Source organism: Diadema setosum, chromosome 13 (assembly GCF_964275005.1).
Source record: "Diadema setosum chromosome 13, eeDiaSeto1, whole genome shotgun sequence".
NCBI classification, from domain to species: domain Eukaryota; kingdom Metazoa; phylum Echinodermata; class Echinoidea; order Diadematoida; family Diadematidae; genus Diadema; species Diadema setosum.
The window spans coordinates 31,037,833-31,063,833 of NC_092697.1; the positions used below are offsets into that span (position 1 = coordinate 31,037,833).

Genomic DNA, 26,001 nt, shown 5'->3' on the forward strand with positions numbered 1-26,001 from the left:
TGTTGACATTTAAGACAATTTTGCAAGTGGTTGAATATGAGATAGAGAACCTCCAACGTCTTCTTTCTCTTGAGCAGCCGGCACAGACATGGAAAACAAAGACCCCAGCCCCTCTCAAGGGGCACGCCCATCTGAAGTATCCAGTGCAGCACAGGTGTTGGGGAACAGAACGTCTCCACCAAGCCAGCCAGTGCCAGGAAACACGAGAGAGAATATGCCATCATCCAATGGGGGCAAAGTACCAGCCCCAGAGTCACGACCTCACGCTGGAGCTGACGTCATTGGGTCAAAGGAGGCGGAAACAGAGAGCGCAAAGAAGAATCCCAAGAAGAAAGAGAAGCTGCCAAAAGATCAGAGGGATAACAACCCCCAAAAGAAGGCTCAGGCGAGTACCTGTGAAGAAAGTAACTCGAACCAAGCGGAACCATTCAGGCCTGCAGCAGACCAAATGGTAAAGGAGGCGGCGGGTGCCACAGACAGTAGGCATGCTTCTGCAAACACCAGGAAGACCTCTTCCAAGAAAATGCAGAGGAACCATGCCGTGAAGCTCGCAAATGCAGAAAAGAGCGAAGAGCGCAGGAGAGCTCAAGGCGGTGTGAACGTTCAGGAGCAATCCTCCAAAAATGATGGTAGTGAGAATGTCCCCATTGAACATACAGAAAAGTTGGCCAGGACTCCTCAGCCACAAGTGACCAATACAAACAAGAGGAAGGGCGTAGAGAGGAAATTACCCAAGAAGCTGGTTAACACCAACTTGCGGACGGAAGAAAAGGCAGTGCCGACACCATCGACGGCTAATCGCAGAGAGGGCTGGCGTGATCTGAAAGAGAGAGGTGAGCCAAAGGAAGAGGAAGAAAGGAGCAGGCAGGCAGATCCGGTGGTACCGAAGATTCTCTCGACCCCAGAGCACGAGCGTAGCAGTGAGGAGAAGCATGGTCACAAATCCTTCGCAGAACAGGAGGCAGAGCTTGAGAAGACCTACATATTCAGACTTTCAAAGGTATGTATGATGGGCTATTGTGAGCAGACCATCCTATTGACCGATTCTGTGACGCGCTATGTGTATTTTTGGCATGGGCAGCGCCATTACTGCGGTGTATCATCCGACCCCCCCTCCTCTCTCCCCACCCCTCTCACGCGCGCAGAATGAAAAACTGATGCATGGTTGTTTTAGCCAATGGGCATCTCGTACTGAGTGCGCGAATGCTTGCTTAGTGCGCGAACCTTTGTTACAAGTGCGCGATAAACATGTTGCCCTGGGGGTGGGGGAGAGCAGGGGGGGTCGGCTGAGACACCGCAATTTGAGCTCATGGCTGCGCCCAGTGCCATAAAATGTCTGCTGCCCTCAACGAACCCGAATCGGTCAATATGATAGTTTGTATGTAAATTATGGTACAAGCAGCCTTGTGAAAGGTTTGCTGCGTTCTTTACATCATGTTTTGTATTCATTCATTCAATTAAAACAGCTTGTTTTGAATGTTTGCAATGTATGGAATGTAGGATAGAATGAATGTAATCAGATGGAATTCAGTGTTCTTCCTCATTTTGTTTGATTTTACCCAGTAACAGATCATAGCCAGTAAAAGTTATAATAATTTGAGGGATTGCAATTAACTGAGTATGGCTGTTACCACAGGGAGCAGAAAATTATTTTGTTATCATGGTACCGTCTTGCTCTGAGTCTCTATTTGGCTCTTACAGTAATGTAAGAAGCCAGGGAGCAGTCATACTTTGAAAATGATCAACGGAAGTAGAACCAGAAATACTGAAGTGATAGAATGAGAAAATGGAGTTTGTAGGAATAGAGTTGACTAAAAAAAAATGATACATTTCTTGCTGCACTGTCGGTACTACATTGTAAGTGTTAGCATTTCCAGGTGTTAAAGTAGGTGCACAACAATTCCTAACAATTACCCTATTTGGACAGCATGCCATCACACAAAATCATTTCGTGAGGGGCTCTAATGTTTAGATGTGCATAATTATATCTTTGCTACCTTGAATTGCTTTCAGTGAGAACGTGGCTATGATTCACCTGTTTGCTAATAACAGAATATTATTTTTGTCTGTGTATTGTATCCCTCTTCTTCCACAGAAAAGCATAAAATTCCCACGTGCCCAGTATTACTGCAGACTGTGCAACTATCACATTGACACTGTGCCGCTCTGCTGGACGCACATTGACCAATCGAGACACAACAGACTGGCAAAGGTACATACAAGTTTCAGTCCAACCATTGTTTGTCACTCAGTGTTGCAGTCACAAGAAGTCTGTCTCATCAAATGCACAAGAAATCAATGACTATGGTTATCTCTTGATCTGTTCTTTATACTAGTGGGTAGGGGTAATTTAAAAGTTATTGTCAGGCAAAATAGCTACCTGATTAAATGTCAAATTGCTCTGCTTCACTGTCAGATTTTAAAGACACCCCTTCCCATAAACAAGAATAAGAATACATGAATGATAGAAATAGAATAGAAATAAAAGTAAGATAAATGTAAACAAAAAATAGTTCTATTGCTAATTTTGCTAAAGATAAAGGTGTGATAGGTGAATGTACAGTTTAATATCATATGAGTTTAATACTTTTGATTGGATAAGTCTAATTGATAAGAAATGTAATTATACAATCAATTATAAAGTTGGTAGCTCTTAAAGCTCTTTGTGCAGATCTTCACATAATTATCTGTCATCTATTTGTGGAATAGTAATTGGGTTATGAGATATGACATTCAATGAATTGTCCAGCCAGGCACTGTGCAAATGTGAGCGTGACGTTGTCTTTGTAGCTGTTGTGGCATTTCACGAGATGCACCATGTTTTGCGTAGATGTTTCATTGTAAGCTTCAACTGCATATGTAATATGCCATGATGAGATGTTTGCAAATTATGATTTTGTGGTTCTCTGCCGATATTTTCCAGGCCAAAGAGTCCGAGAACTTCTTTAAGAACCTCCCACCACCGTCCAAAGCACACGCCCAAGCCCTGACCGAGCTGCTACAGAGAGTGGAGGAGGAGCACAGCCTGACAGGAAGTGAGATGAACGTGCGACTTGGGATTGCGAGGAGAATGGAGAGTAACCTTCAAAGTTATTTGCCAGGTAATTGATGAGGATGCCATTTCATTCTTTAGCTTGTCTTCTTTCATTCATTGCAACTTACAGAAAACAAAACAAAAATAAAAACTACCAAGTTGTTCGGAGAAGAATTTTTTGCAGAACAGCGTTGGTAGAATTGTAAACAGCGTGAGATAGCCTTCCTGGAATAATCCCATGGCAAGCGCGGCATGGTTGTCGCAATCAAAACGGTACCTGAATCATGTTGAATAAGGTCATGTACACTCGAGAGATGTACCTGGTATAGAGATGTGGAATTGGGCAAAGTCTTGTACCTGATACTGTGTGGTCACTACATTAGATTACATCAAGGAAATTCTGCTAATACAGATGTCAGAATTGCCTGCAGAATTTTTAAGATAATTCCAAGGATGCAACCAGTATGGAACATAGAAGATTGTGCTGTTGATGTGTGAAATTGCAGGAGACAAATTTTCAAGATCAGTATTGTCGGGGAACATACAAACATCATTAATAAATTAGGTAAATGAAAGAAAAAACATATTTATATATGGCATTATACTCTCTTTATAAGATGTTGTAATTTGTGGGTCGATAAAATTTTGCTTTAATTCTAAAGTCCAGAAACTTCTAGTCTTTTCTTGAAATCATGATACATATTCCTGCTGCAGTCACAAACATTCCTTGAAAAATGCTGGCATGTGAAAAACTTGTTTCCTTCTTTGACCAACTTACACACAGAATGTCGGGTCAAGCTCTACGGGTCATCTCTGAGCAGTTTTGGTTTCCATGACAGCGATGTCAACCTGGACGTTGAGGCCCCGAATGAGAAGCTGGCCTCCAAGGTTCTCGTAGCAGTCAGCCAGGCCATTGCAGCCAGAGGTGGGTTTTTTAATATAATTGAGATGGTAAGCTGCTTTTCCTGATAAAACTTTGATTCTCAATTGTTGTGTTTATAGAGTATTCGGTTGCATAATACTGGGGGGGGGGGGGTATGTGGTCAAAGAGAAGAAGTCTAATTTTTTTATTTTCGACACTGCTAACTCCATGGACATGTCCAATATTCATTTAGATAGATTTCATGCTCCCTCTGATACTAGCTCTTGTTTGGTGGATGCAATGGCCAGGAAATAAAAAAGTGTCTCTAACACAAGCCCACCAATTGCTCTACCAAGTTCTCAAATAAGCTACCAAACTTGGAAAGGCATATTTGCATTGCATCATCGCAAGCTGGAAATTTGTAGCGATATTGCCAAGCTGCATGGATGACGTCACAAATTTTTTTCCTGTAATCATTAAACAAGCAATTGTCGAACGGCATGGCATTTAGTGCAGATCCACTAAATCTATGTAGATGTTTCAATATGCTTCCTGATGCCATGTTTCTGTGATGAATGCTTAAAGGACAAGTTCACCTTCATAAACAGAAGGATTGAGGGAATGTAGCAATATTAGTAGAACACATCAGTGAAAGTTTAAGGAAAATTGGACAATCGATGCAAAAGTTATGAATTTTTAAAATTTTTGTGTTGGAACCGCCGGATGAGGAGACTACTACAGCTCGTGATGTCATATGAATACAACAGTATAAAGAAAATGTAAAGAAAATTCAACATATTTTCACTTTTTTTGCATAATAAAAGAGCACTTGACTTGCCTCTTTCTAAAGGCAATGGGAATAATATTACCCATAGCATTTATCAGTAACGAGTCGAGGGAATGTGTATTTTTTTCAAAAGATGAAATTTTGTGAAATTCTCTTTATATTTTCCTTATATTGTTGTACGCATGTGACATCATACACTGCAGTAGTCTTCTCATCCAGCGGTGACTGCACAAAAACTTCAAAAATTCATAACTTTTGAACGAATAGTCCGATTTTCCTCAAACTTTCAAAGATGTGTTCTACTAATATTGCTACATTCTCTCAATCCTTATGTTAATGAAGGTGAACTTGTCCTTTAAAGACTCGGTAGTGTGGGGAAGCATGGGTGGCCTGATCGAATCAATTTACATACGCTGTGCAACGGAGTACATGCCAAAACTGCGAATAGCACCCGTCAGCGAATATGTGCATCAAAGCGTACGCTTATCAGTAGCAGTCGCTTCCAGTCAAGATTCTTTGGCTGTGCATGTACTTTACATGGAGATCAGTGATAAAGCTATTCAGAATTTGTTCTGGGATTCTCTGATATATCCGAGCTGGGCCAGCCATCTCACTCTGTGGTATGCCCACACTAGTGGATCTTTTGAATGGATGTTTTGGCGAGTTCTCTCTCTTTGAAGAATCTGTAGAAAAATCAAGAGTTATCTATGCCTGATATAGTGTGTTTGCTAACGTGCACTCTTTCTATTTGTCATCTGCAGTTGACAAAGACGTCACCGACTTTGAGCCTGACTTTGAGGGGAAACATCCTTGCGTACGATTTAGGGACAAGAAAACGTGAGTCTTCTTTATTCTTCTCTGACCTCCAAGTGCAAGATGATACCTGTTCGATTCTCACATAATGCAGATGAGCAAGACATATCCACAAATCCTTTATATCCACAAAACTGTAGAACAAGACTTCATGCTCTGTTTTGCTTGCATCAAGTACTCAAGTTTCTGTACATTTTTATGCATGGAAGTCATGAGCAGAATAACATAGTTGCATTGTATGATTTGCTATGGATCTAAAATGGAAGTGTCTTTGTTTCTGACAATACCTATGAACAATGATTTGTCAGGGTACACGTAGGTGGTGAGAATATGAATAATGCCAAGTTGTAGAGTAGGTATGGAAAGTAATGAGGTATGTTGGTCAGGAGGGAGTGCATGGAAAGGGTAATAATGTATGACTGAATCAAGTGTTGGACAACAGCAGCATGGCCAAAGAGGGCAATGGTGAATTGAAATTGTGAGCTCTTGGAATGGTGCATTCTCAATCTATGCTGAAAAGGCATGGAGCATGATACTTCTTTCGTTTTTGTGAGGGTATTCAGAAAATTTTGACAGCACAAAAGCATCGCCTGTCAGAAATGGCGACAATAGTTGTATCAGCAGTGGATGAATATGTCTCATGGGAGAACAATTGAAAAAAAAAATGTAAATATGTAAGTACTCGAAACTGGGGAAAAACAAACTGATTGAATTTGAAAAAAAAGAAGAAATTAAATAATTACTGATATTATCACTTTAAAAGCTGTGTTTAGAATGTCCAATGTGCTGCAGCATGTATTTCCCCTGCAATGGGTGTGTGGTATGCTGTTAAATGGCTTATATATTTAATGATTTGGAATTGGAAGCAGATATTAGAGCAATAAAATTCCTGTTATTTGCTGTTGGAATTCTTCTGAACTGTTCAAATCAGTGGCCTCTCTTTGTTCAATATTGGGGAAACCCATCCCTAATGGCTTCCTGTGTACAATCCAGTGGTTCATGTAAATTGTGAAAAAAAAAAATCGTTATGAATCATCCCCTTGGGAAAACATTATGAACAATCATAATCTATTAAACTAATGGGGAGAAATGACTGGGAGGGAAGTGAGTCAACAGCTGAAGATAAACCACTGCATTTTAGTGCTTCTGTGAAAACAAGGAAATTGCGTAGATTATGGATTAAAAAACAACACAAAAAAAAAACCCACACACACTCACAAAGAAGTTAAAGGGACATTCCAGACGATTTTCATAATTTCACATCGTGTAGTACCTAAATTGACAACTCCATGTATAGATTTGTGGAATTTTTTTTGGTTTTTGATCAGAGAAACAATACTTTGAAAAACCTTAAACAAATTACAATGAACAAGGATGATGATATAGGAGGTTTACATATTTCAAAAATGTAGCAGTGTAATTCCATTACAATACCGCTTGCTTGCGGGTTCACCTGTGTATAATCTATGCATGCCTTCTTCTTTTGTTCTGCTTCCTTGAGCCCCAACTCATGCATACTTATGGTGACTCTGCCATGTCATCATCCTTGTTCATTGCAATTTGTTCCAAATTTTGAAAATATTCTTATTCTTCATCCCAGTCATCATAAAATCTGAAACTCTGTACTCACTATAACTAATCTATAGTTATTCAAATGCAAAAATCTGAAAATCACCCGGAGGTCTCCTTTAATGGCTTTTGTGTGAGTGATGTGTGTATGTGTCATGTTGGGGAATTAGTTTCATGGCCACTGTTGTTGCAAGAGAGTGCCTCATGCGCTGTACATATGACTGACTGTGATGAGTGTATCTGCATTGTAATGAAGCCTTGTCAGGCTGGTTGTGGTTTTTAATAGTTTTAATAATTAAAGCCACAAAAAAAAAAGGGGGGGGGGAAACAAACAAGAAAGACGGATCTGAAGTCTATGATAAAATTTATTTGTGAAACATTAGATCTTACACAATACAGTATTCATCGCATAATCGGGCATCTGATAATCGGGAACCTCGCTTAAACGACATACGCTTCCCAGAAACATTTCCAATGCACGTTAGTTTCACTGGATAATCGGGAGGGGACCTCTGATAAACGGGACAATTTTTCTTCAAGCAATCTTTGATTTTGTTGATATTTTACGCAAAAAATCTACCAAAATACAAAAATTGTACCACAACAATATTTCAAAGATTCCCTATCAGTTGTTGTTTACATCGAACTTACAAAGCAAGCTTCGGACTGGTGTGTTTTGACTTCCGTCCATCCAGTACACGTACATTTCAGCTCGCTGCCCGCCTTCGCTTTTCTGTACATGGCGAGCTAGATCGCTACATATTGACAACACATGTACAATGTACAGTGCAGTGATCGCGGCAAGTAAACAATCAAGCCGTGATGATTGAATGATTGAAGGACTTTTCATTGACGTTCCCACATCAGTTCTGGGTAATCATTTCCCATGGTCGTGGATATGTATTTATACAGAACGCCCTACGTGTCCAAGAATTCTACGAATGTTTAAGAAAGTGCTAGCTTTTAATCCACATATTTTGTGTTCGAAGAGAGGTGACAGAAGAAGAACCCAGTTGCGATTACTCTACAACATTGCGAGAATGCAGGGAGAGCTAGAGGGTCGCGCCGAGGGGTAGCGTGGTTGTGTATTCATGTAAATTACAGTACGTCAGTATGCATGCGTATGTGTGTGTGTGTGTGCACTACATGTACGTGTCGTATGCCGTTAGTGTATGGTGAGTGCTCATCGCGAAATCGGGCACCCCGCTTAAAGGGGCCGTGTTTGCTACTCCCAACCTGTCCCGATTATGCGATGAATACTGTATTTGGTAATCAAGTTGAGTAACATGTCTGTGTTTGTATGAATGTATGCACAGATAAAATGTATGCATACAGTGTGTGATATATATACATATATATGTAAGTTTGTGTCATTAGTTCATTATAATGATGTTGAATTTGTAATAGGCTTGTGTTACACATTCTTCAGTATTTTGGAATTGCATAATCACGCATTTAGAACTATCTCTTCACTGTTCAGTTCACAATGTAGACTGTTTGTTTTCATTTTCCATCTGACAAGATGGGATTTTTTTTTTTTTTAAATATGCATAGGTTCTGACTTTCCCTGTTGGAAACAATACGCTACAGTGATTGCCTGTAATGATACCATGTGCAAAAATGTCATTGTGTCAGTGGAGTTTGTGACATTATTTCTCAGAAAATTGTATCGTGACTTCTGAATCACAAAATGGATAAAACTATGAAGTTATGATTGAGACAAAAGATTGTCGAGTGTGGCTAGAATGATTTGTTTGTTCTTGATGGGCAGGAATCTTCTGTGCGAGGTTGGCACTGCCAATCAGCACGCCGTGCAGGCCAGCCAGCTGATGGTGGAGTACAACCAGTGCGACCACCGGCTCCGCCCGCTGGTCATGGGCCTCCGGTACTGGGCGCGGCTCTGTGGTATCGACCAGCAGGCCATCGGGGCCATGCCAGCACACACCTTTGTCCTCCTCGTTATCTACTTCCTCCAGCAGTGCAATCCTCCCATCCTACCGATCCTGCAAGAGGTGTGGCAAGTTCCTTTGACCATTAACCCCTTGAGGATGAGTCCCGAGTATACTTGGGCAGGTGTCTATGGGAAATGCGTGTTGTAGCAAATTCAGTCCATCCTCAATGGGCTAAGGTTTGTGCCCTTTTTGTAACCCTGAAATTTAGATTCCTTTCATACATCCTCAGAATAATAAAATTGGGCACTACTTTATGATGGCGGCGGAAACAATGCAATAGATATCCAGTGAATCTGTTTGGACTTCGAAAAATACCAATGAATATATTTTTGGTACAAACATGGAGTGAATTGTTGAGTAACATTGAGTTAGTTTTTTATTTCTCTTTTAAACACTCTGAGGTGTATTAACCCGTTGAGGACGGGCAGATTTTGCTACAACACACGTTTCCCATAGACACTTGCCCGAGTATACTTAGGACTCGTCCTCAGTGGGTTACGGTAAAATTTCGTGTACAGAGTTGGTAGACATTCTCCAATCATGTAAAATTTTGTGACATTCGCCAAAGGGATGTGCAACCTTTAAAGGGGCGTGATACCCAAATATATATGTAGATGGAGTGAATGCAGCAGTGACTGCAGCACGCATCAGTGAAATTTCAGTAAAATTCGAAAATCCGTTCAAAAGTTATGAATTTTTATAGTTTTGGTGCCACCATCACTGGATGGGAAGGCTACCACAACTTGTGATGTCGCTGCATGACAATGATGTACAGAAAATATGAATAGAATTGAACAAACTATCATTTTTCTAGCGTAACGAAAGAGCACTTGACTTGCCTCTTTCAGATAACAAAGGGAAATAAATTGCCCTTAACATATGTTAGTAACAAGTCGCAGAAATGTGTACTTTCCATAGAAAAACAAATTTTTGTGAAAATTTGCTCTGGTGCAGAATGAGCAGCTGAAGTCGAAGAACAAGCAGACTGTCGGTGAGCTATGGGTGGGTCTACTTAGGTTCTACCTCGTTGGCATCAACATCGAGGAGATCGTCATCAGCATCCGGCAGCGGAAGCCGGTGACCCGTGGCGACCTCAAGCTCCCAAACAGGAGGGTCGCCATTGAAGGTAGACTGCAGCCCAGATCTCCATTTCATAGAAGATGTTAGTATAGCAACTCGTGCTGGAATGGCATGTTCCCATAGCAACAGTCAATCAGGAAGCTGGATTCTTGTCATTACCAGGACACCTGTCATTCCAGGAAGAGTTGCTATCATATCAACTTTTTATGAAATGGGGCTGAGGACTTACATTTACTGTGATGTCATAAAGGTACTTTTGTTACATAGTAGGTCTATTGCACAACATGTACGTTATTTGTATTTACTGCTCTCCTTGCACTGACATTGGAGGCTCATCTGATCCCCAAAATGCAAAACTTTAAGCGTTCCAATGAGTTCCAGTGAAATCTGAGCCATAAAGCTCCAGAGCTCAAAGCTCTGCCAAGGCTTGCCAAGGGAGATACCAATGCCAAAGGAGCCCTAGAATCTGGGCTCAAGTTATAACTCGTCCAATGACTGTTGATCATCAGACACTCAACAGAATGTCATATGTGACCACCCAGCTCGAAACCCACAAAAAGTCACGGGTTAGATTCTCTGTAATGGACCAAAATATGTTTTTAATATGTGGGTTGACCGACCCAGATTTTTAAAGTTTGCCTTAATACCTTGGTAGAGTAATCTTTTCTCTACCTACCTTCAAAAAATGGCAGCTTAAAACTGAACCAAAGTCAATATATTAGCAGTTTTTTTCTGGACCATTTTTTTTTTTTTTTTTTGGGGGGGGGGGGGGAGTGACACCCATGATCTTAAGTATTACATTCATCTGTAGTAAAGGGGGACCTTTGATGTATCATCAGTGATACATCTTGTATGAAGCCTGTATTTGTTGAATATAGTGAACATAGTGTTCTATGAAAGATCCTGGACACCACCAATCAATTCTCTCATCCGTACCACCTGACAGGCTGATATTTACAGACTTTCTGAAATGTTTCCAGAGTTGACATAGTCATCAATGCTTTTTTTACTCTGTTTGTCAAGCAGTCGTCCCACCTGCTTTATGATGGTCAAACACAACTGAGTTGTTGTTTTTTGTGAAGGGGGTGTATTCATCTTTCTGGGTGGCATTGTGAGCTCTGATTAGGTGAATATTAATTACTCTTTTGCCATCAGATGTGATGTAGTCTTAGACACATGCTGTAAAAGTGGATATTTTCACGCGACTAATTTTTTGCGCTCAGCGGGGTAAGAAGAGTTACTAGTGTTTTTAACTCCACGGAATAAAGACCTCAACTACTGCAACATATAGCAGGCAAAAATATTTGCCTCCTTTTATTTTCGCTCTAGTTTCTGGTTGCGCGAAATGTGCGAAAATTTCAACACTGCAAAAATTTCCACTTTTACAGTATCTCTGACAAGCAAATGGGGCCTGTGCTCAGAAATCGTCAAGCAAGATGTCTGGCTGTTACTGAATTACATGAAAATGCTTATTTTTCTCTGCACTCCTCTTCAACTCAGATCCATTCGCCAACGGGAAGAAGAACTTGGCCAAGTCCCTCACCACCTCCTCCGTGTTTCAGTACATCATGGACCGCTTCCATGATGCGCTCAAGTACTTTGGCATTCCACAAACCGGGCTTTCAGCAAACAGCGCCAAGGACCATGAGCACACGGAGGGGGAACCCAGACCGGGCGGGGCCAAGTCACCACCTAACCATCCCGATGCTGCATGCCCTGCCACTACAGACTCTGTCCGGGATGATGCACCTGCGTGCGCGGAGGGCGAACAAAACGGAAAGGATGAAGGGGCGGCTGCAGATGCTGATGGCTGCGATTCTGCAGCCGACGTTGGTGCCAAACTTGCCGAGATGGTTTTGAGGGAAGTCAACATGGAGGAGAGGGGCGGGGAAGAAGAAGATGCGATGTCGGACTCGGATGGGGCAACCTCAAATGTTGCATCCTCTTCTTCCGACCTGGCAACTGACACTGCGGGTGGGAGTGAGGCGGAGTCAGAACGGGGTAACTCCAAAAGCGAAATGCATTCAATATCTGGCAGTGCACCTGAAGCTGTTCTGGGATCATCATCAGTAGACTCCAGCTTGATCAGTGGTGCTAATTTGGACAGTGGGTCGCACCAGGGCTCATCTTCCATGGGTTCAGAAAGTGAGGATCCGATTTCCGATGCAAATCTAGATGTCTCAAGTCCTGCAAATGATGCTGACGCAAGCGTCGGGGAAGATGAGCCCACCCCGGAAATGGGAGATATTGAAGGACAGAATGAAGATCCTTCGCGTGCACGTTCTGATTCCTTCCAAAGGAATACTGATGAGCGCAGTGATGCAATAGAGAAAAAGGACGAGGAGGTTAGGGAGGAGGAGGAGGAGGAGGAGGATGGACCAGAGAAGTATGTGTTTGTTTTTGATCAGGAGATCCTGACGAGAGGGGAGAAGGTGCAGATAATTTGTATTAGCTGCCTGAAGGAAGGGCACATCAGTAAGGTAAGATCATGTAATATATACGCACATACATTATGTTTATATCTATCTATTATATATAAATTGTTTTTGTTGTTGTTCTGTGCAGCAGTGTCTGAAAATCTCCATTCCAACTTGATGAAGAGGCATTCTTGTTCTAACCAATCCTGTTTTTCTTAGACAACCATTCAAGCATCAAAATGTGTTTACAAGTGAATGAAGGTCCAGTTTGCCGCGCATCCATGAATAAATTGTTTTGTACTGTCCGAGTGTCCTAATCAATTCTTCTTAAAGCAGAAAATATTTTAGTTTATTTTGAGAAAATAAGTAAGGTCAGTCTTACACGACAGCCATTATTTGCTTTTGTGTTCACAAGGAAATATCAATATCACAGCCAACAGTTATACATTGATCGAACATGTTATTCTATCTTGTGTGTGTGGTTCATTGAATGCAATTAGAAGTTCGTAGCACATCATTTTCATGACATATGAATGTTAGCAATTGCTCTCCTGATAGTGGGTACATGGATTCCCTTTTTTACTAAAACATATAACATGTATGAAGTGTTTTGATAAAGGTTAATATACTCTTATTTTCATAGAGGTGTTCATACAAGCATAGTTTAATGTCTGAGGCTTTATCATGGCTGCTTTGAAAGTGAAGCGTGTTTGTTTGGAAAGACCGCTCTGTTTTGATCAATTCAGGACTGTCCGGAAGACGCCTTGCCTCCCTTGCAACCGCTACCAAAGATGGACCCAAATTTTCTGGAATTGGTCACATACTTCTGCAAGCAAATATTTGGTAATTTCATTTAATTTGGCTTGAATTATTATGTTATTGATAGTCATCCCTTGTAGTTTATTTTCTTTCTTCTCTGTGGACATTCCATTAGGCAAATCAATTTCAGAAAATGTTGGCTTTCATGTGAGAGCCATCTTAAAATTGGAGCAAAAACAGATATTACATATTGCTTATGTACACTAGCTCTCCATGAAAACCTGCACATCCTGTTGTATTTGAATTGAATGGCCAGCATATTTTGGGGGTTCCAGTAAGTTGAGATTACACTTTTGTTTTCATGTTTGTTTGTTTTTTATTGGAATGTAAGGTGAATGATAAATCATGCTTCTAAGTTCCTATTGATCAATTACAGTGTATGACTTTCAATGAACCTTGCTTGTGTTCAGCCTGTTTTGTAGTTTGATACATATGCAGCTTTCTAATGAGTGCAGTCCAGTATGTCCAAGTTGCACTGTATTGTTGAGACTGATATTACAGTGCCATGAAAACATTCACATATTATATTCCTTTCTTATCTAAAATGTAACAATTGACCACGATCCAAATGTAGGATGTATTCACACAGAGTATGAATGCATGTTTTATTCAATGCTGAAAGACGGCTATGAGGACTATGCCTTTACCAGAAGTTGTTTCCAAAGGTTTGGAACAAAATATTTGTCATTCAGCTGTAAGAGAGGCTGGTATAGTTACATATCATGTGAATGGACTGGATGAATGAAGACGTGAATGAAATAAAATCCCACAACCAGGCCAGAATTTTCTTTCTTTCTGTCATAATCATGATAGAAAAGGATTGTGCATTGGCACAATATCATGAGCTTTTAGGTTAAGTGGAATCTTAAGTGGAAATTAGAAAATCATATCACCTAATCAGACAGACAGTACAGGCCTTGCATCTTTGGTATCTCATGCAGATCTACACGCCCCAACTCGACAGGACTTGCGACACCGAGATAATTGCCTCAGGGAGCTGGAATACTACATCAGACAGCACTCCTTCCCAAAGGCCAACCTATCACTGTTCGGCTCCTCGGGCAACGGCTTTGGCTTCCGCAACAGCGACCTGGACATCTGCTTGACCTTCCAGGACCAAGCCAGTGCAGAGGTGAGACCCGAGCAGGGATTGCAATAATCCCTGGTTTCTAAAAACTTCAACCTTTAGCATCTCTTAAATGGGAGATTTTCTGATCTGGACCCTCGAGCAAACCAGAGACTCTGAGCGCTCAAACATGGGCACAATATTATTATTACCTCCGCCAAGGGAGGAGGTTATGTTTTCGTTACTGTTGGTTTGTTTGTTCGTTCGTTTGTTTGTCCGTGTGCAAAATAACTCAAAAAGTAGTTAACGGATTGGGATGAAACTTGCAGGAAAGGTTGAGAATGACACAAGTAACAAACGATTAACTTTTGGTAGTGATCCGAAAATTTCTTGGGAATTTATGAAGGATTTTTTATATTTTGGCAGGTAGGGTCAATGAACTTGGGAGTTCAGGCTGCGCGTATTTGAGGTTTGCATGCGCGCACTAAAGTGCATGCCAAAGTGTCTTTGGTGCGTGCTCTAGTTTCTGCTAGGGCGAGGCGCGCCGTGCAGCTGAGGGTTTATGACGTAACAAAGGCTACTATAATGGGAAATCAAGCGACTTTCAGCACACAATGCTATATAAGTACATATGGGTGGAAATCACTGATATCTCTATGGAAGAACAAGATCAGTGGTGGAAATGAGCTGCATGCTTGGTGGAGGTCTGCGCTCTCAGAGTGCTTTTCTAGTTATTATGATGTGCAACAACCCTTGCAGGTGTGGTTAAGGTGCCCTGGAAGCTCTAGGGTTATAGGTTCAGTACCTCTATACCCCCTTTCTCTTGGAGAACAGTTTCTATAACTTTCATTGCCAGCTCTTTAAGTAGCCCCTTTCAAATAACAGTATCCTTTTGATAATCCTTTTATTCTCAGTACCTCTGTATACCCTTTCATTTTGCAGGTCAGTGTCTATAACCCTTTCATTTCCAGCTCTTTTGTAGACCCTTTCAAATTTCAATACATTTTTGATAAACCTTTTATTCTCAGTACATCTGTACACCCTTTCAGTTTTTACAACAGATCCTATAACCCTTTTAATTCCCAGTTCTTTTGTAGACCCTCTGGAATTACAATACCCCAATATCCTCAACGGGGTAAGAAGGTCCATGCAAAATGTTGCTTGGATGTTGTCGCAGTAACTTTTGCCAAATTCTACCCCTGCAACCTGGGAAAAGGTTTTATGTGTGCCTCTGTTGAAATGGTATCCCTCGCTCTCTCCTGCGGTTTCATTGCCCGAGGCGAGGAATTTTGTTCTCTGGACAGTGTCCTGACATTATCGGGGTAAAGTCTGTTCAAATAGGGTTTAACTGGATTTACACCGAAATCATATTGTGAAAATGATGATTTAGTTTGATAATTCAGCCACTATTAGCCCTTAGAAGAAGTCACTGCTGTTAGGTTTGAATGACAAGATTATACTGATTGAATCAGAGGATTGATTTTGTGTCGAAAAAAGGAAAATAACGATCAGATGAATACACAAAACAGTGGGAATTTGAGTGTGCCATTGCTTTAAAATCATATTTGTTTATAACAATTTGTGGAAAACTTTTTGCAGTTTGTATTTCAGGGCTCGACCTTAACTTTTTTTCTAGGAAGCCAGCCGGGCTCCTCAGGGACCTTTTTAGGGAGCCAAATTGAGTTTTAGGGAGCCACGGTTCCCTCAGTCACAATCAGCAGTAGAGGTCTATTGCGTGTATTAACCTGGTGGAGAAGATTTCATTTAGATATAACATGCATTTCTCCACAGACACAAGCCCGAGATACCTTGTTCTTAGTCTCTAACACACAGTGTGTGTGTGTGTGTGTGTGTGTGTGTGCGTGCGTCGCACGTGCGTGCGTGTGTGTTTGTGTGTTTTTTTTTTTTTTTTCAATATCATTGAAAAACAAAAAAAAGTGTGTGACTGTGCCTGCCACGTGCACCTGCGTGTGTGTGTGTAGGTGTTTTGTGTGGTCCCTCTCCCATTCCCTTGTGTAATTTCTTACCCTGGTCTGATCATATCGTCTTTCTTTCTCGGTTTTTCTTTTTTTTTAGCTACAAGGTGTGGGTTAGAAACAATTATGTAACGCCACATGTTGATTGATCAGCAGAGCTGCCAAGCTTTGGAAGCACAAATCCGTACTCAGCAGCTCCAAAATCCGTATTTTCCACCAGAATCTGTATTTTTTTCCATCTCCCTCTTTTTGCCATTTTGAATTAAACTCGTCGACTAATAAGGCCTACAAGCTCTTTAACATAACATTACGACACATGCTGAAGTATCGAGCTGGTCACCAGCACGATAAAGAATCCAAACTACGCAATGTTCAGAGTTGATTGATTGCTTTCTCTCAATGCATGTGTACAAGACTACAAGTGCATGTATGTACCTCCAGAAACTTGCTGGGCTGGTTATGGAAGCTTCCACTATCTAGCAGGGGAGGGGGAATGCTTTCATCTTCTCAAGAAAGCTTCAGTGTGTCAGTGAATGCAAAACTCTGTTCGCTGTTTCCAACTATTGTTTACTATAAAACATAATCATGCGTTGTTTTCAGGCTTTTTAATTTTAATGGATTTTAAACATCAGTATTTTCCGAAAGTACCGGTATTCCAATTTCTTTTACCCTAACTGGAATCGGAAAGTCTGCTATAACGATGATCGCAAAATGCCGCGCTGTGTGTGGTTGCGCCAATGTGCAAACACGTGGTTGTACTTTCAAGTTTAAAGGAATGCGCCATGTGCTCCTGCCTAAGAGGTTACTGCAAGTTCGATGGATCGAATGCGCCATAGCTGAGCTGATGGCTTGTTTACGGTAAACATGCAGTTTACATTCGATACGAAGAAGTCATTACGTTTTTCACGAGGAAAAACATACAAAACAAACAAAAAACACCTACGAACGAATGTTGATAGCCAAAACTTTGAAAAGTAATAAGCAGTTATGATGAGCATGAACTGAAATTAATTGTCATGATTTTGCTGTCTAAGCAGGTGATGACTGCATCTCATTGGACGTACTCATAGTGAATTTGTCTTGGAATACAATACCTTTTAAGTATTTCTGTGATTACCTTTTTAATTGACTGATTAATCGATCCTTTTTTATTGTTCAGGGAACATAAGATATTCGATTAAGTACACTATATTCGACTGATGTTTCCTACTATATGGGCCAAAAGAAAGGCTATAGAATCACGATATCTTTGCAATGATTCCTTTAATTCAACTAATGAGCTGGTTCTTCGATCGATATTTCCAGGATATTTACTCGCTGTTTATTCCAGTGCGCGCATTCTTTCGTCTGGCACGCACCTGGGTGTGGCACCTGCTTTTGTGGAAATTTCCACAAGGGGAGAGGGGTGGGTGTCAAGTTTCTTCGAGCCGAAGAGACTGCGCGCATGTATTCAGTATTTCACAATCTCTTCGCTCTAATTTATCGTAATTCATGCTTTCCCCTTATTCTTTGCTGATATTGAACATTTAGATTTAACTTTACGAAGGTTGGTAGATCGTGGATCTTTTTGTTGTGAGGTGTATGTAATTTCTTTTTTTTTTAATCATTCTTTGGAGGGGAAAGAACTTAGAAGAGTAAGGGGAAAGAAGAATAAGAGGGAAAGTGAAATAAAACGAACGGCACGTACGCTCAGCATGCAGTAAGCCGTCTTTTTATACCAGCATAGTTTTCATCATCACCATCAGACATCACTCAGATCATTTTAGCCTTTTCCTATCAACATTAAGAAACACGCACAGTCCCTCGAGATAAAAACCGAGGAAAATAAATAACGAATACAAAGTATCAACACCTACCAACACAAATATAATAGAAAAGACAACACGCGTCGCTTCGATTCGCAAAAGTACTGCAGCAAAGTGGAGAAATTGCCGTTACGGAAATAACAGTGCGAGACACTTGAAAGAATTACGTTTAAATATTTCAAAGTATAAAGGGAACGGATAAAGTGATATAAAATGGAAGAAATCGTACCAAACGAGGTGTGAGAAACGACAGAAATAGAACGATAAGTTTAGTAGTAAGTAGGATTTAATAGGCCCTAGCAAGTTTGCAGCACCGAAAGCTACGCGAAAATAATATATTAATACACATTGGAAACTCTGTATTGCGACGAGATCCTTGGACCTTGGGATCATCAATAAACGATACAAAACAAAGGAAATTAATTCATTTTGACCGGAAAATAGTTTGTTATAAGTATTCTATTATATGAGATCTCCTTTAATAGGCCTAGAAATACATCGAGTTTCCATGATACTCGCGGGAAAGAAAGCTCGAACGCTTTTCACCTGCACATGCTGCAGTGCACATCAATACACGAACAGAAACTCACCTCTTCCTTGCAGAAAAATGATGCAATAACGTTACAAAAACACACACACAACACTCTAAAAATCATTTCGCACTTGGGAGGCAAAGGAAAAGCGGAAGAAGTAGAGAAAATGAAGCAGACATTGCACAACGGAGCGCTTCTACCCCGACTAAAAACGAAATAGTGTACTGTTTATAGTGGCAGCTGGCTACAGTGTGTAGCTTAGCTATCATACTCACGCTCCCCAGCCGGCCACACATGGGGATACCACGGCGATCGATGTAAACATCCAGGGTCCGTAGGCGACAGGGATTCAGGCGCGCGAAGTTCCGTTCGGTGTCCACAGTACGCAAGCAGCGAATTGCATGTGCGCACACTATTCTATAATAGAAGATACGAACACACACACGTCGGGTACACACACACACACACACACATGCGGGCAACGTGGGCCGGCTGCTGGAGAATGAATCATGTTCAGCGTGTAGTCTATATTGCAATTTCAGGGATACATGTAATAACTTCGAGCGTCAGGGCTCGCTGCGCGCGCCGGGGCCGCTCGCGCTCGTCGATAGTGTGAGTGTGTACATAAACTATGATTCTGTCTTGAAACGTGAGGCTCTACGGCAAAAAAACTTAAGGAGCCAGCCGGGCTTTTTTCATACATTTCTGGGGAGCCCGTGGCGATTCTGGGGAGCCAATGGTCCCCGGGCTCCCGCTAAGGTCGAGCCCTGTATTTGCACAAAATTTGAGTGTGCCATTGCTTTAAAAAAAATAATTTGTTTAGGACAATTTGTGGGTAACTTTTTGCAGTTTTGTAGCTTGTTGTAGCTAAATCCAACTGTAATTCATAAGAATTTGGCCATTCTATTAATCTGTTATAATTCTCCTTATGAAAGTGGACTTGGCCACAGTATAGAGTTGAACTTGAAGTGATATTTTGTCGTTTCATGATTCTTGGCGTGCCTGCCGCAGGGTGTAGACGTGGCATCGGTAGTGGAGGACCTCGCCAGCGCCCTGCGGAAAAACCGCAACCTCTACAACATCGTGCCCATCCCCACCGCCAAGGTGCCCATCGTCAAGTTTGTCCACCGGCCCACCCGACTCGAGGGCGACATCAGTCTGTACAACACGCTGGCGCAGTGCAACACCCGGCTCCTCAGAGCCTACGCCGATATCGACGCGCGGGCGGTCGTGCTGGGCTACACCATGAAGTTCTTTGCAAAGGTATGGGAAAAAAAAGAAAAAAAGAGGAAAATGAAAATGCAGACTTGGTATGGCAAAAGCAGTCGATGTCATGAGGTCCTGGAAGTTGGATCTACTGATCGATTTTTCTTGAACTCTAGTGATTCTCTGGGAAGGCTTTTTTTTTTTAGGTGACAAGGTCAAAGATGAAGTGAAAATGCGTAATTTCACTTCTGCCATATCTCAGAAGTGGCTCAAGGTATCATCATGAAACTTAGTACATATTCATGCATGCACTGCATGACAGTGATTCTCTTGGGAATTTTGAGGTCAAAAGTCTGGTAAAATGCTTAGATTTTACTATTTAATACTGAAATTACACTTTTTCTCCATGCCTTGGAAATTATTCAGTGCATAAACTTATGAAAGGGTCAGAGGTCCAGTAAAAATCCTCAAATCCCTAAATACAATACCTACTTTCTTAGACAATATAGCCATTAATCCAATTAAATCTAGTTCAAGGAAAGTGAACTCTTGACACATTTGTGACAGACGTGTCATTTTGATATTTTGCCAATTATGTGAAACTCATCACACATTGTCCACATGTACTATAGACCTATCAGGAGAAGCATGCATTATGGCAGAGGCATACCAATCACCGTAGCGACATCTCTAGTTTCTTGGTATTTCTTTTCTTGCAGTATTGTGATATTGGAGATGCGTCGCGTGGCAGTCTGTCATCCTACGCCTACACTCTGCTCACGGTATATTTCCTGCAGCAGCGAGAGCCACCTGTTCTTCCAGTGCTACAAGAGGTGAGTTTTCATGACCAGAAACCCTGGATATCCAAGATTCATTCATTCATTCATTCATTCATTCATTCATTCATTCATTCATTCATTCATTCATTCATTCATTCATTCATTCATTCATTCATTCATTCTTTCATTCATTCATTCATTCATTCATTCATTCATTCATTCATCCATTTATTTATTCAGTCATTCAGTATTTATTTATTCATTTATCTATTCATTCATTCATTCATTCATTCATTCATTCATCCATTTATTTATTCAGTCATTCAGTATTTATTTATTCATTTATCTATTCATTCATTCATTTATGACAACTTGATGAACACTGGCTGTTTATAATTGTGCATTGCAAGGCATGATCTGTGTGACAAATATTTTAGTCTTCAACCCTCTGTGTGTATATTGTTTCGTTTGTTTGTTTGTTTTACCTAGAAAAATGAACTTGAGACGTGCAAAAAACTTTTTTTTCTCTCCTTACTTGGAATGGCCTTGCTAGATAGCAGCATTGTAAGTAGCCTTTTGACAAGGCCTCTTGGCTGAAGATTGAGACTAACTCGCCACACCGAGAACTGAGAAACGGGTGAACGCAAGATTGAATGGCGCAGCCACAAGGCCTTTTGAAACCTGGGGTTTTTTTTCCAACCGCCTCCCGACGAAAGCGAAAATGAATTATTCACATATTCATGAGTCAGATCACAGTTGGTATGCTAATGAGGGCGTGTCAACGCTGCGCTGGCAATGCAGGCAACTACAGATGAGCGAGCCGCCGACATGCATACTTATGCATATTCATTAGATGCGACGGCGTTGTGAGCAATGCGGTCGCTGATTGGCCGCTTCCCTATATGGTAGCAGAATCGGCGAGAAACAAGGCTCAAGATAAGAAATTCATGTCAGGTTTCATAAGGCCTCGCGGCTGCGCCGCTCGGTCTCGCGTTCACCCGTTCTCTCGCAGTTAGTCTCTTTCACTGCCATGAGGCCTTGCCAAAAGGCTACATTGTAAGCTGATACTAGGCTTTTACTATTTTACCTGAAGTGAACTACACCAAACAAAATTCAAGTCCATCTCATGCTGTATGTATTATCACCAACCATGTAAGGAGATCACAGCACATTTTTAGACACACAGTTTATCAGTGTACAAAAAAGTGTGAGTAAAAAGGTGAAGAAAAAAAATCAAAAAGTCAGAATATGAGTACTGCAAATGGATAATGTAGGTCAGCGTGTTTTTTTGAGATTGAGTTATGCTTGGCCTTCTGTGCTTCCCACACCAAAACTCAACATGTACATTATGCAGTATTATACAAATAGTGAATGGTCATTAGTGCGATGATACAAGATTTCGCATGAGGTGAAAGATGGAGGCGCTGTGTTCAAAAGACAAAGCCGAGTTGAATAGTGCGCCTCATCTTTCACTGAGTGCGAAATCTTGTTCAATTGCATGAGTAAAGACCATGCAATGTTTCATACAACACCTCAAACGTCAGCAGGTGTGGTCCAAACAGATTCTTGAATTTAGCACAGAAATGGCAACCATTTTCCAGTAGCCGCACAGTCACTGTGTACTACGTATGTGAGACCGGTCGGTTGAAGTTGTTTACAGGTATGAGTGACAAAAGTATGCACATGTAAGCACGCTTGCAATTGTTTAGTGCACGCACCGAATGTTTGTTTATAGTGACATCGGAGCTGTGCAATGGAACAAAGACTTCGATTTAATCATGAGTTTAACACGGGAGTCAGTGAAAATGGGTGACGTCAGCCATGCACTATCCATTTTTGCCCAAACAAAATTGCACTGCTGACAGCCACAGCGTGCGATGGAACTTTTAACTGAATGTCACGTGATGTCCAATCGACCAATCGGATTGCTACATTCTTTTTAGGTGTTGTATAAATATTTATGCTTTGAACTGTCTTCTCTACCTCAGCTGTGCCCAGGTGATAAGATGCCGGTGCATGAAGTGGATGGCTGGAATGCCTGGTTCTTTGATGATATCAAGAGACTGGTGAGTGCTGATACTGATGTAAAATACTAATCATGAATATGCTTATTATATGCAAATTCATACATTCATGAATTCGTCTAGGGAAACCCACCCACATGCGTAAAGAGTTTGTAGAAAAATGAGATTGCATATATGGCGTTCAGGGAATATGAAGTTGTTTCCTTCCGACTCCTCCTAAATGTTCCGTGGTTGTGCAGCCTTATTATTGTTCGGGTGTGACGGAAATGACATGTGTGCTGTTGATTGGGACTATCTCCTCCTCGAGTTTGTAGCAATGAAATAACACTGTTTTTGCCATTTCCATTGTGGTTTGCATCTGGACAAAGTTTGTACCCGTGCTGAACTTGGCAGTGGACAGGAAATGTGCTTCAGCAGAAATATCTTTGAGTTTTTTGTTTTTTTTTTCTTGTCTTTTTTGTTTGTTATTGCATATCCTCTGTCCATTGTTGCTGTGGTAATTGCAACTTATGCTGAACGCAACACTGAACCTTGAATTTAACTCAATCCTGATTTGTGACTATGACAGTAGTTTAAGGTCTAGTCAAGTGCAGTGAGTTCCATTTTATTGCATTGTATAAAGAGTGGGTTAAAATCTACATTGTAACCAATTTGGAAGATTTACCAAGAACTATACTTTCGTGATGTCATTAACATTATACTACTCCCAAGTACTCAAGATGATATCAAAGTTTCTGGTGACTGTCTTTTGAAAGCATGAATGTGTGGGCAAGAGTATTGATGATGTAAAACAACCAAGTGACCAACTACTGTAAAAGGAGGAATGTTTGCATGCATTTTAATTTTGCAAATTTTGCAGGAGCCAAGATATGCGAAATTAAAATGTATGCGAAAGTTCTTGTCTACACTTATATGCATTGAATGCTAGAGGCAACTCGTGAAAATTTCATGCCACGAAAAGGGCCGTCAGCTCCAAGTCCCGAAAATGTCATGCTGCGAAAATATCATGTTTTACAGTATTTGATGTTCGCATGCATTTTAATTTTGCAAATTTTGCAGGAGCCAAGATATGCGAAATTAAAATGTATGCGAAAGTTCTTGTCTACACTTATATGCATTGAATGCTAGAGGCAACTTGTGAAAATTTCATGCCACGAAAAGGGCCGTCAGCTCCAAGTCCCGAAAATGTCATGCTGCGAAAATATCATGTTTTACAGTATTTGATCGTGTTGTTTCTTCCAGCGTTTTGTGTGGAGGGATGGTGGACGGAACAGAGAATCGCTGGGGTCTCTGTGGCTGGGCCTGCTACGCTTCTACACAGAGGAGTTCGACTTCACCAAGTTTGTGGTCAGCATCCGGCAGAAGAAGCGGCTGACGCGCTTCGAGAAGCTCTGGATGACGCCCCAGCGGGGGATCGCCATCGAGGACCCCTTCGACCTGGACCACAACCTCGGTGGGGCAGCATCCAAGAAAAGTGAGTTGCAATGGCAACCATCCATTGCCCGTGGGCATATCTCCATAATCTTAACCTTCTCTTTATGTTACCTCTCAAAGGATAATAGAATATTTCTCATGTCTGTGATATCTGTAAACATGACCTCTTGTCAAGCTATCTCAATAATTTCACAGACATTCAAGCCAAAGAATCGGCAAAAGAAGCTGATGCGGTGTAAAAATTCATAGATTGATAGTTTTTGCAAAATCAATAGTTAGATAACTTAACTACTTCCTTTCTGAAGTCTTTGTTTAATGCCCATGAACTCAGCCAAATGCAGCAATCTTTCTATTGCGCTGAACTTGAGTTCACCAGTAAAAGATTGTTGTGGAATGTAGAGTCAGTTTCACAAATTGAATGTGCATCAGTTTCAGAAGAGAAAAAAATGTCTGCAAAGTGCAGTGCATGTCATTAGAACAATTGTCCAAATTCCTGGGTGAGGAAATCAATTTTTTGAATAGCTGGACAAGGGATGGGAGTGGTCATTCAAAATTGATAGAATGAATGAAAATGGTGTAATGTTTATGATGAACCTTGAAGGCACTTCGCTCTATTCATCTCTTTTCTCTTCTGTACTGCTTCATTTCCCCAGTGGCAACATATATTCTCCAGGTCTTTCGCCATGCTAGGCAGCATTTTGGCACACCCAACAAGCACGCTCTGGGGAATTACAGGATGCAAAATGTGAACTTGGTAAGAGAGAGAAAACAAACAAAAAACAGACTCATTAATAGATAAGTAATAGAGACATTGCATTTATAATGTGTGATCCTGCATCCAAACAGCAGCATAACAGTTGCCACATGTTATTGGTTGGCGTAGGTCAAACTTTGTTGGAGGAATATCATAGCTATAAGAATACCCATATGTACTATATCAGTTCCAGCAGTAGCATCAACGCTTTGAAATTATCACAAAAGAATGAGCTTAAAGGACAAGTTCACCCTCATTAACATTAGGATTGAGAGAATGCAGCAATATTAGTAGAACACATCAGTGAAAGTTTGTGTTGTGAAAAAAGTTTGTGAAAATTTTTGTGTTGGAACCGCTGGATGAGGAGACTACTAAGGCTCGTGATGTCATATGAGTACAACAGTATAAAGAAAATGTAAAGAAAATTCAGCATATTTTCACTTTTTTCGCATAATAAAAGAGCACATGACTTGCCTCTTTCTAAAAGCAATGGGAATGATATTACCCATAATATATGTCAGTAATGAGTCAAGGGAATGTGTACTTTTTTCAAAAGATGAAATTTGTGAAATTCTCTTTATATTTTCCTTATAATGTTGTACGCATGTGACAGCATACACTGCATTAGTCTTCTCATCCAGTGGTGACTGCACAAAAACTTCAAAAATTCATAACTTTTGAACGGATTGTCCGATTTTCCTCAAACTTTCAATGATGTGTTCTACTAATATTGCTACATTCTCTAAATCCTTATGTTAATGAAGGTGAACTTGTCCTTCAATGATAGAACCGTATTACAGGAAAATCAACAATCTCCTCGTACAGATACGAAGGAGCTTAGTCTCTTGTTTGCGCAGTAAGGAGACAGTCGGCACATTGCAATAGACCCTTGACTTCAAAGCCAAATTTAATTTTCAAAGCTGATTTTCATAGAGGGTTATTCCATGTGATTAGAAACATTCGATTTTGATGAAAAATATTTATTGTAAAGCTGGAAATGCATTTTATCAGGATCTAATACTAATCATAAAATCAGCCTTTTTTTAAATTTTGGTCTCACATATTTTATGATAAAGGCTTTTATCAAATTT

At 40.8% G+C, this 26,001-nt stretch overlaps 1 protein-coding gene across 1 annotated transcript in view; it reads left to right on the forward strand.

Moving 5' to 3' along the window:
• The first annotated feature begins 489 nt into the window (after window positions 1–489).
• The window catches only part of LOC140236586 (terminal uridylyltransferase 7-like), a 38,713-nt gene continuing 13,201 nt past the window's right edge, over window positions 490–26,001 (forward strand). Inside the window, exons 1-15 of the mRNA XM_072316511.1 lie at window positions 490–1,000; window positions 2,096–2,212; window positions 2,924–3,101; window positions 3,819–3,959; window positions 5,445–5,520; window positions 8,837–9,086; window positions 9,972–10,143; window positions 11,598–12,577; window positions 13,261–13,357; window positions 14,275–14,465; window positions 19,725–19,976; window positions 20,639–20,752; window positions 22,687–22,764; window positions 23,965–24,196; window positions 24,810–24,910. Coding sequence (XP_072172612.1) covers window positions 524–1,000; window positions 2,096–2,212; window positions 2,924–3,101; window positions 3,819–3,959; window positions 5,445–5,520; window positions 8,837–9,086; window positions 9,972–10,143; window positions 11,598–12,577; window positions 13,261–13,357; window positions 14,275–14,465; window positions 19,725–19,976; window positions 20,639–20,752; window positions 22,687–22,764; window positions 23,965–24,196; window positions 24,810–24,910 — 3,456 coding nt within the window. The 5' untranslated portion in view covers window positions 490–523. The remainder of the gene's footprint in view (window positions 1,001–2,095; window positions 2,213–2,923; window positions 3,102–3,818; window positions 3,960–5,444; window positions 5,521–8,836; window positions 9,087–9,971; window positions 10,144–11,597; window positions 12,578–13,260; window positions 13,358–14,274; window positions 14,466–19,724; window positions 19,977–20,638; window positions 20,753–22,686; window positions 22,765–23,964; window positions 24,197–24,809; window positions 24,911–26,001) is intronic.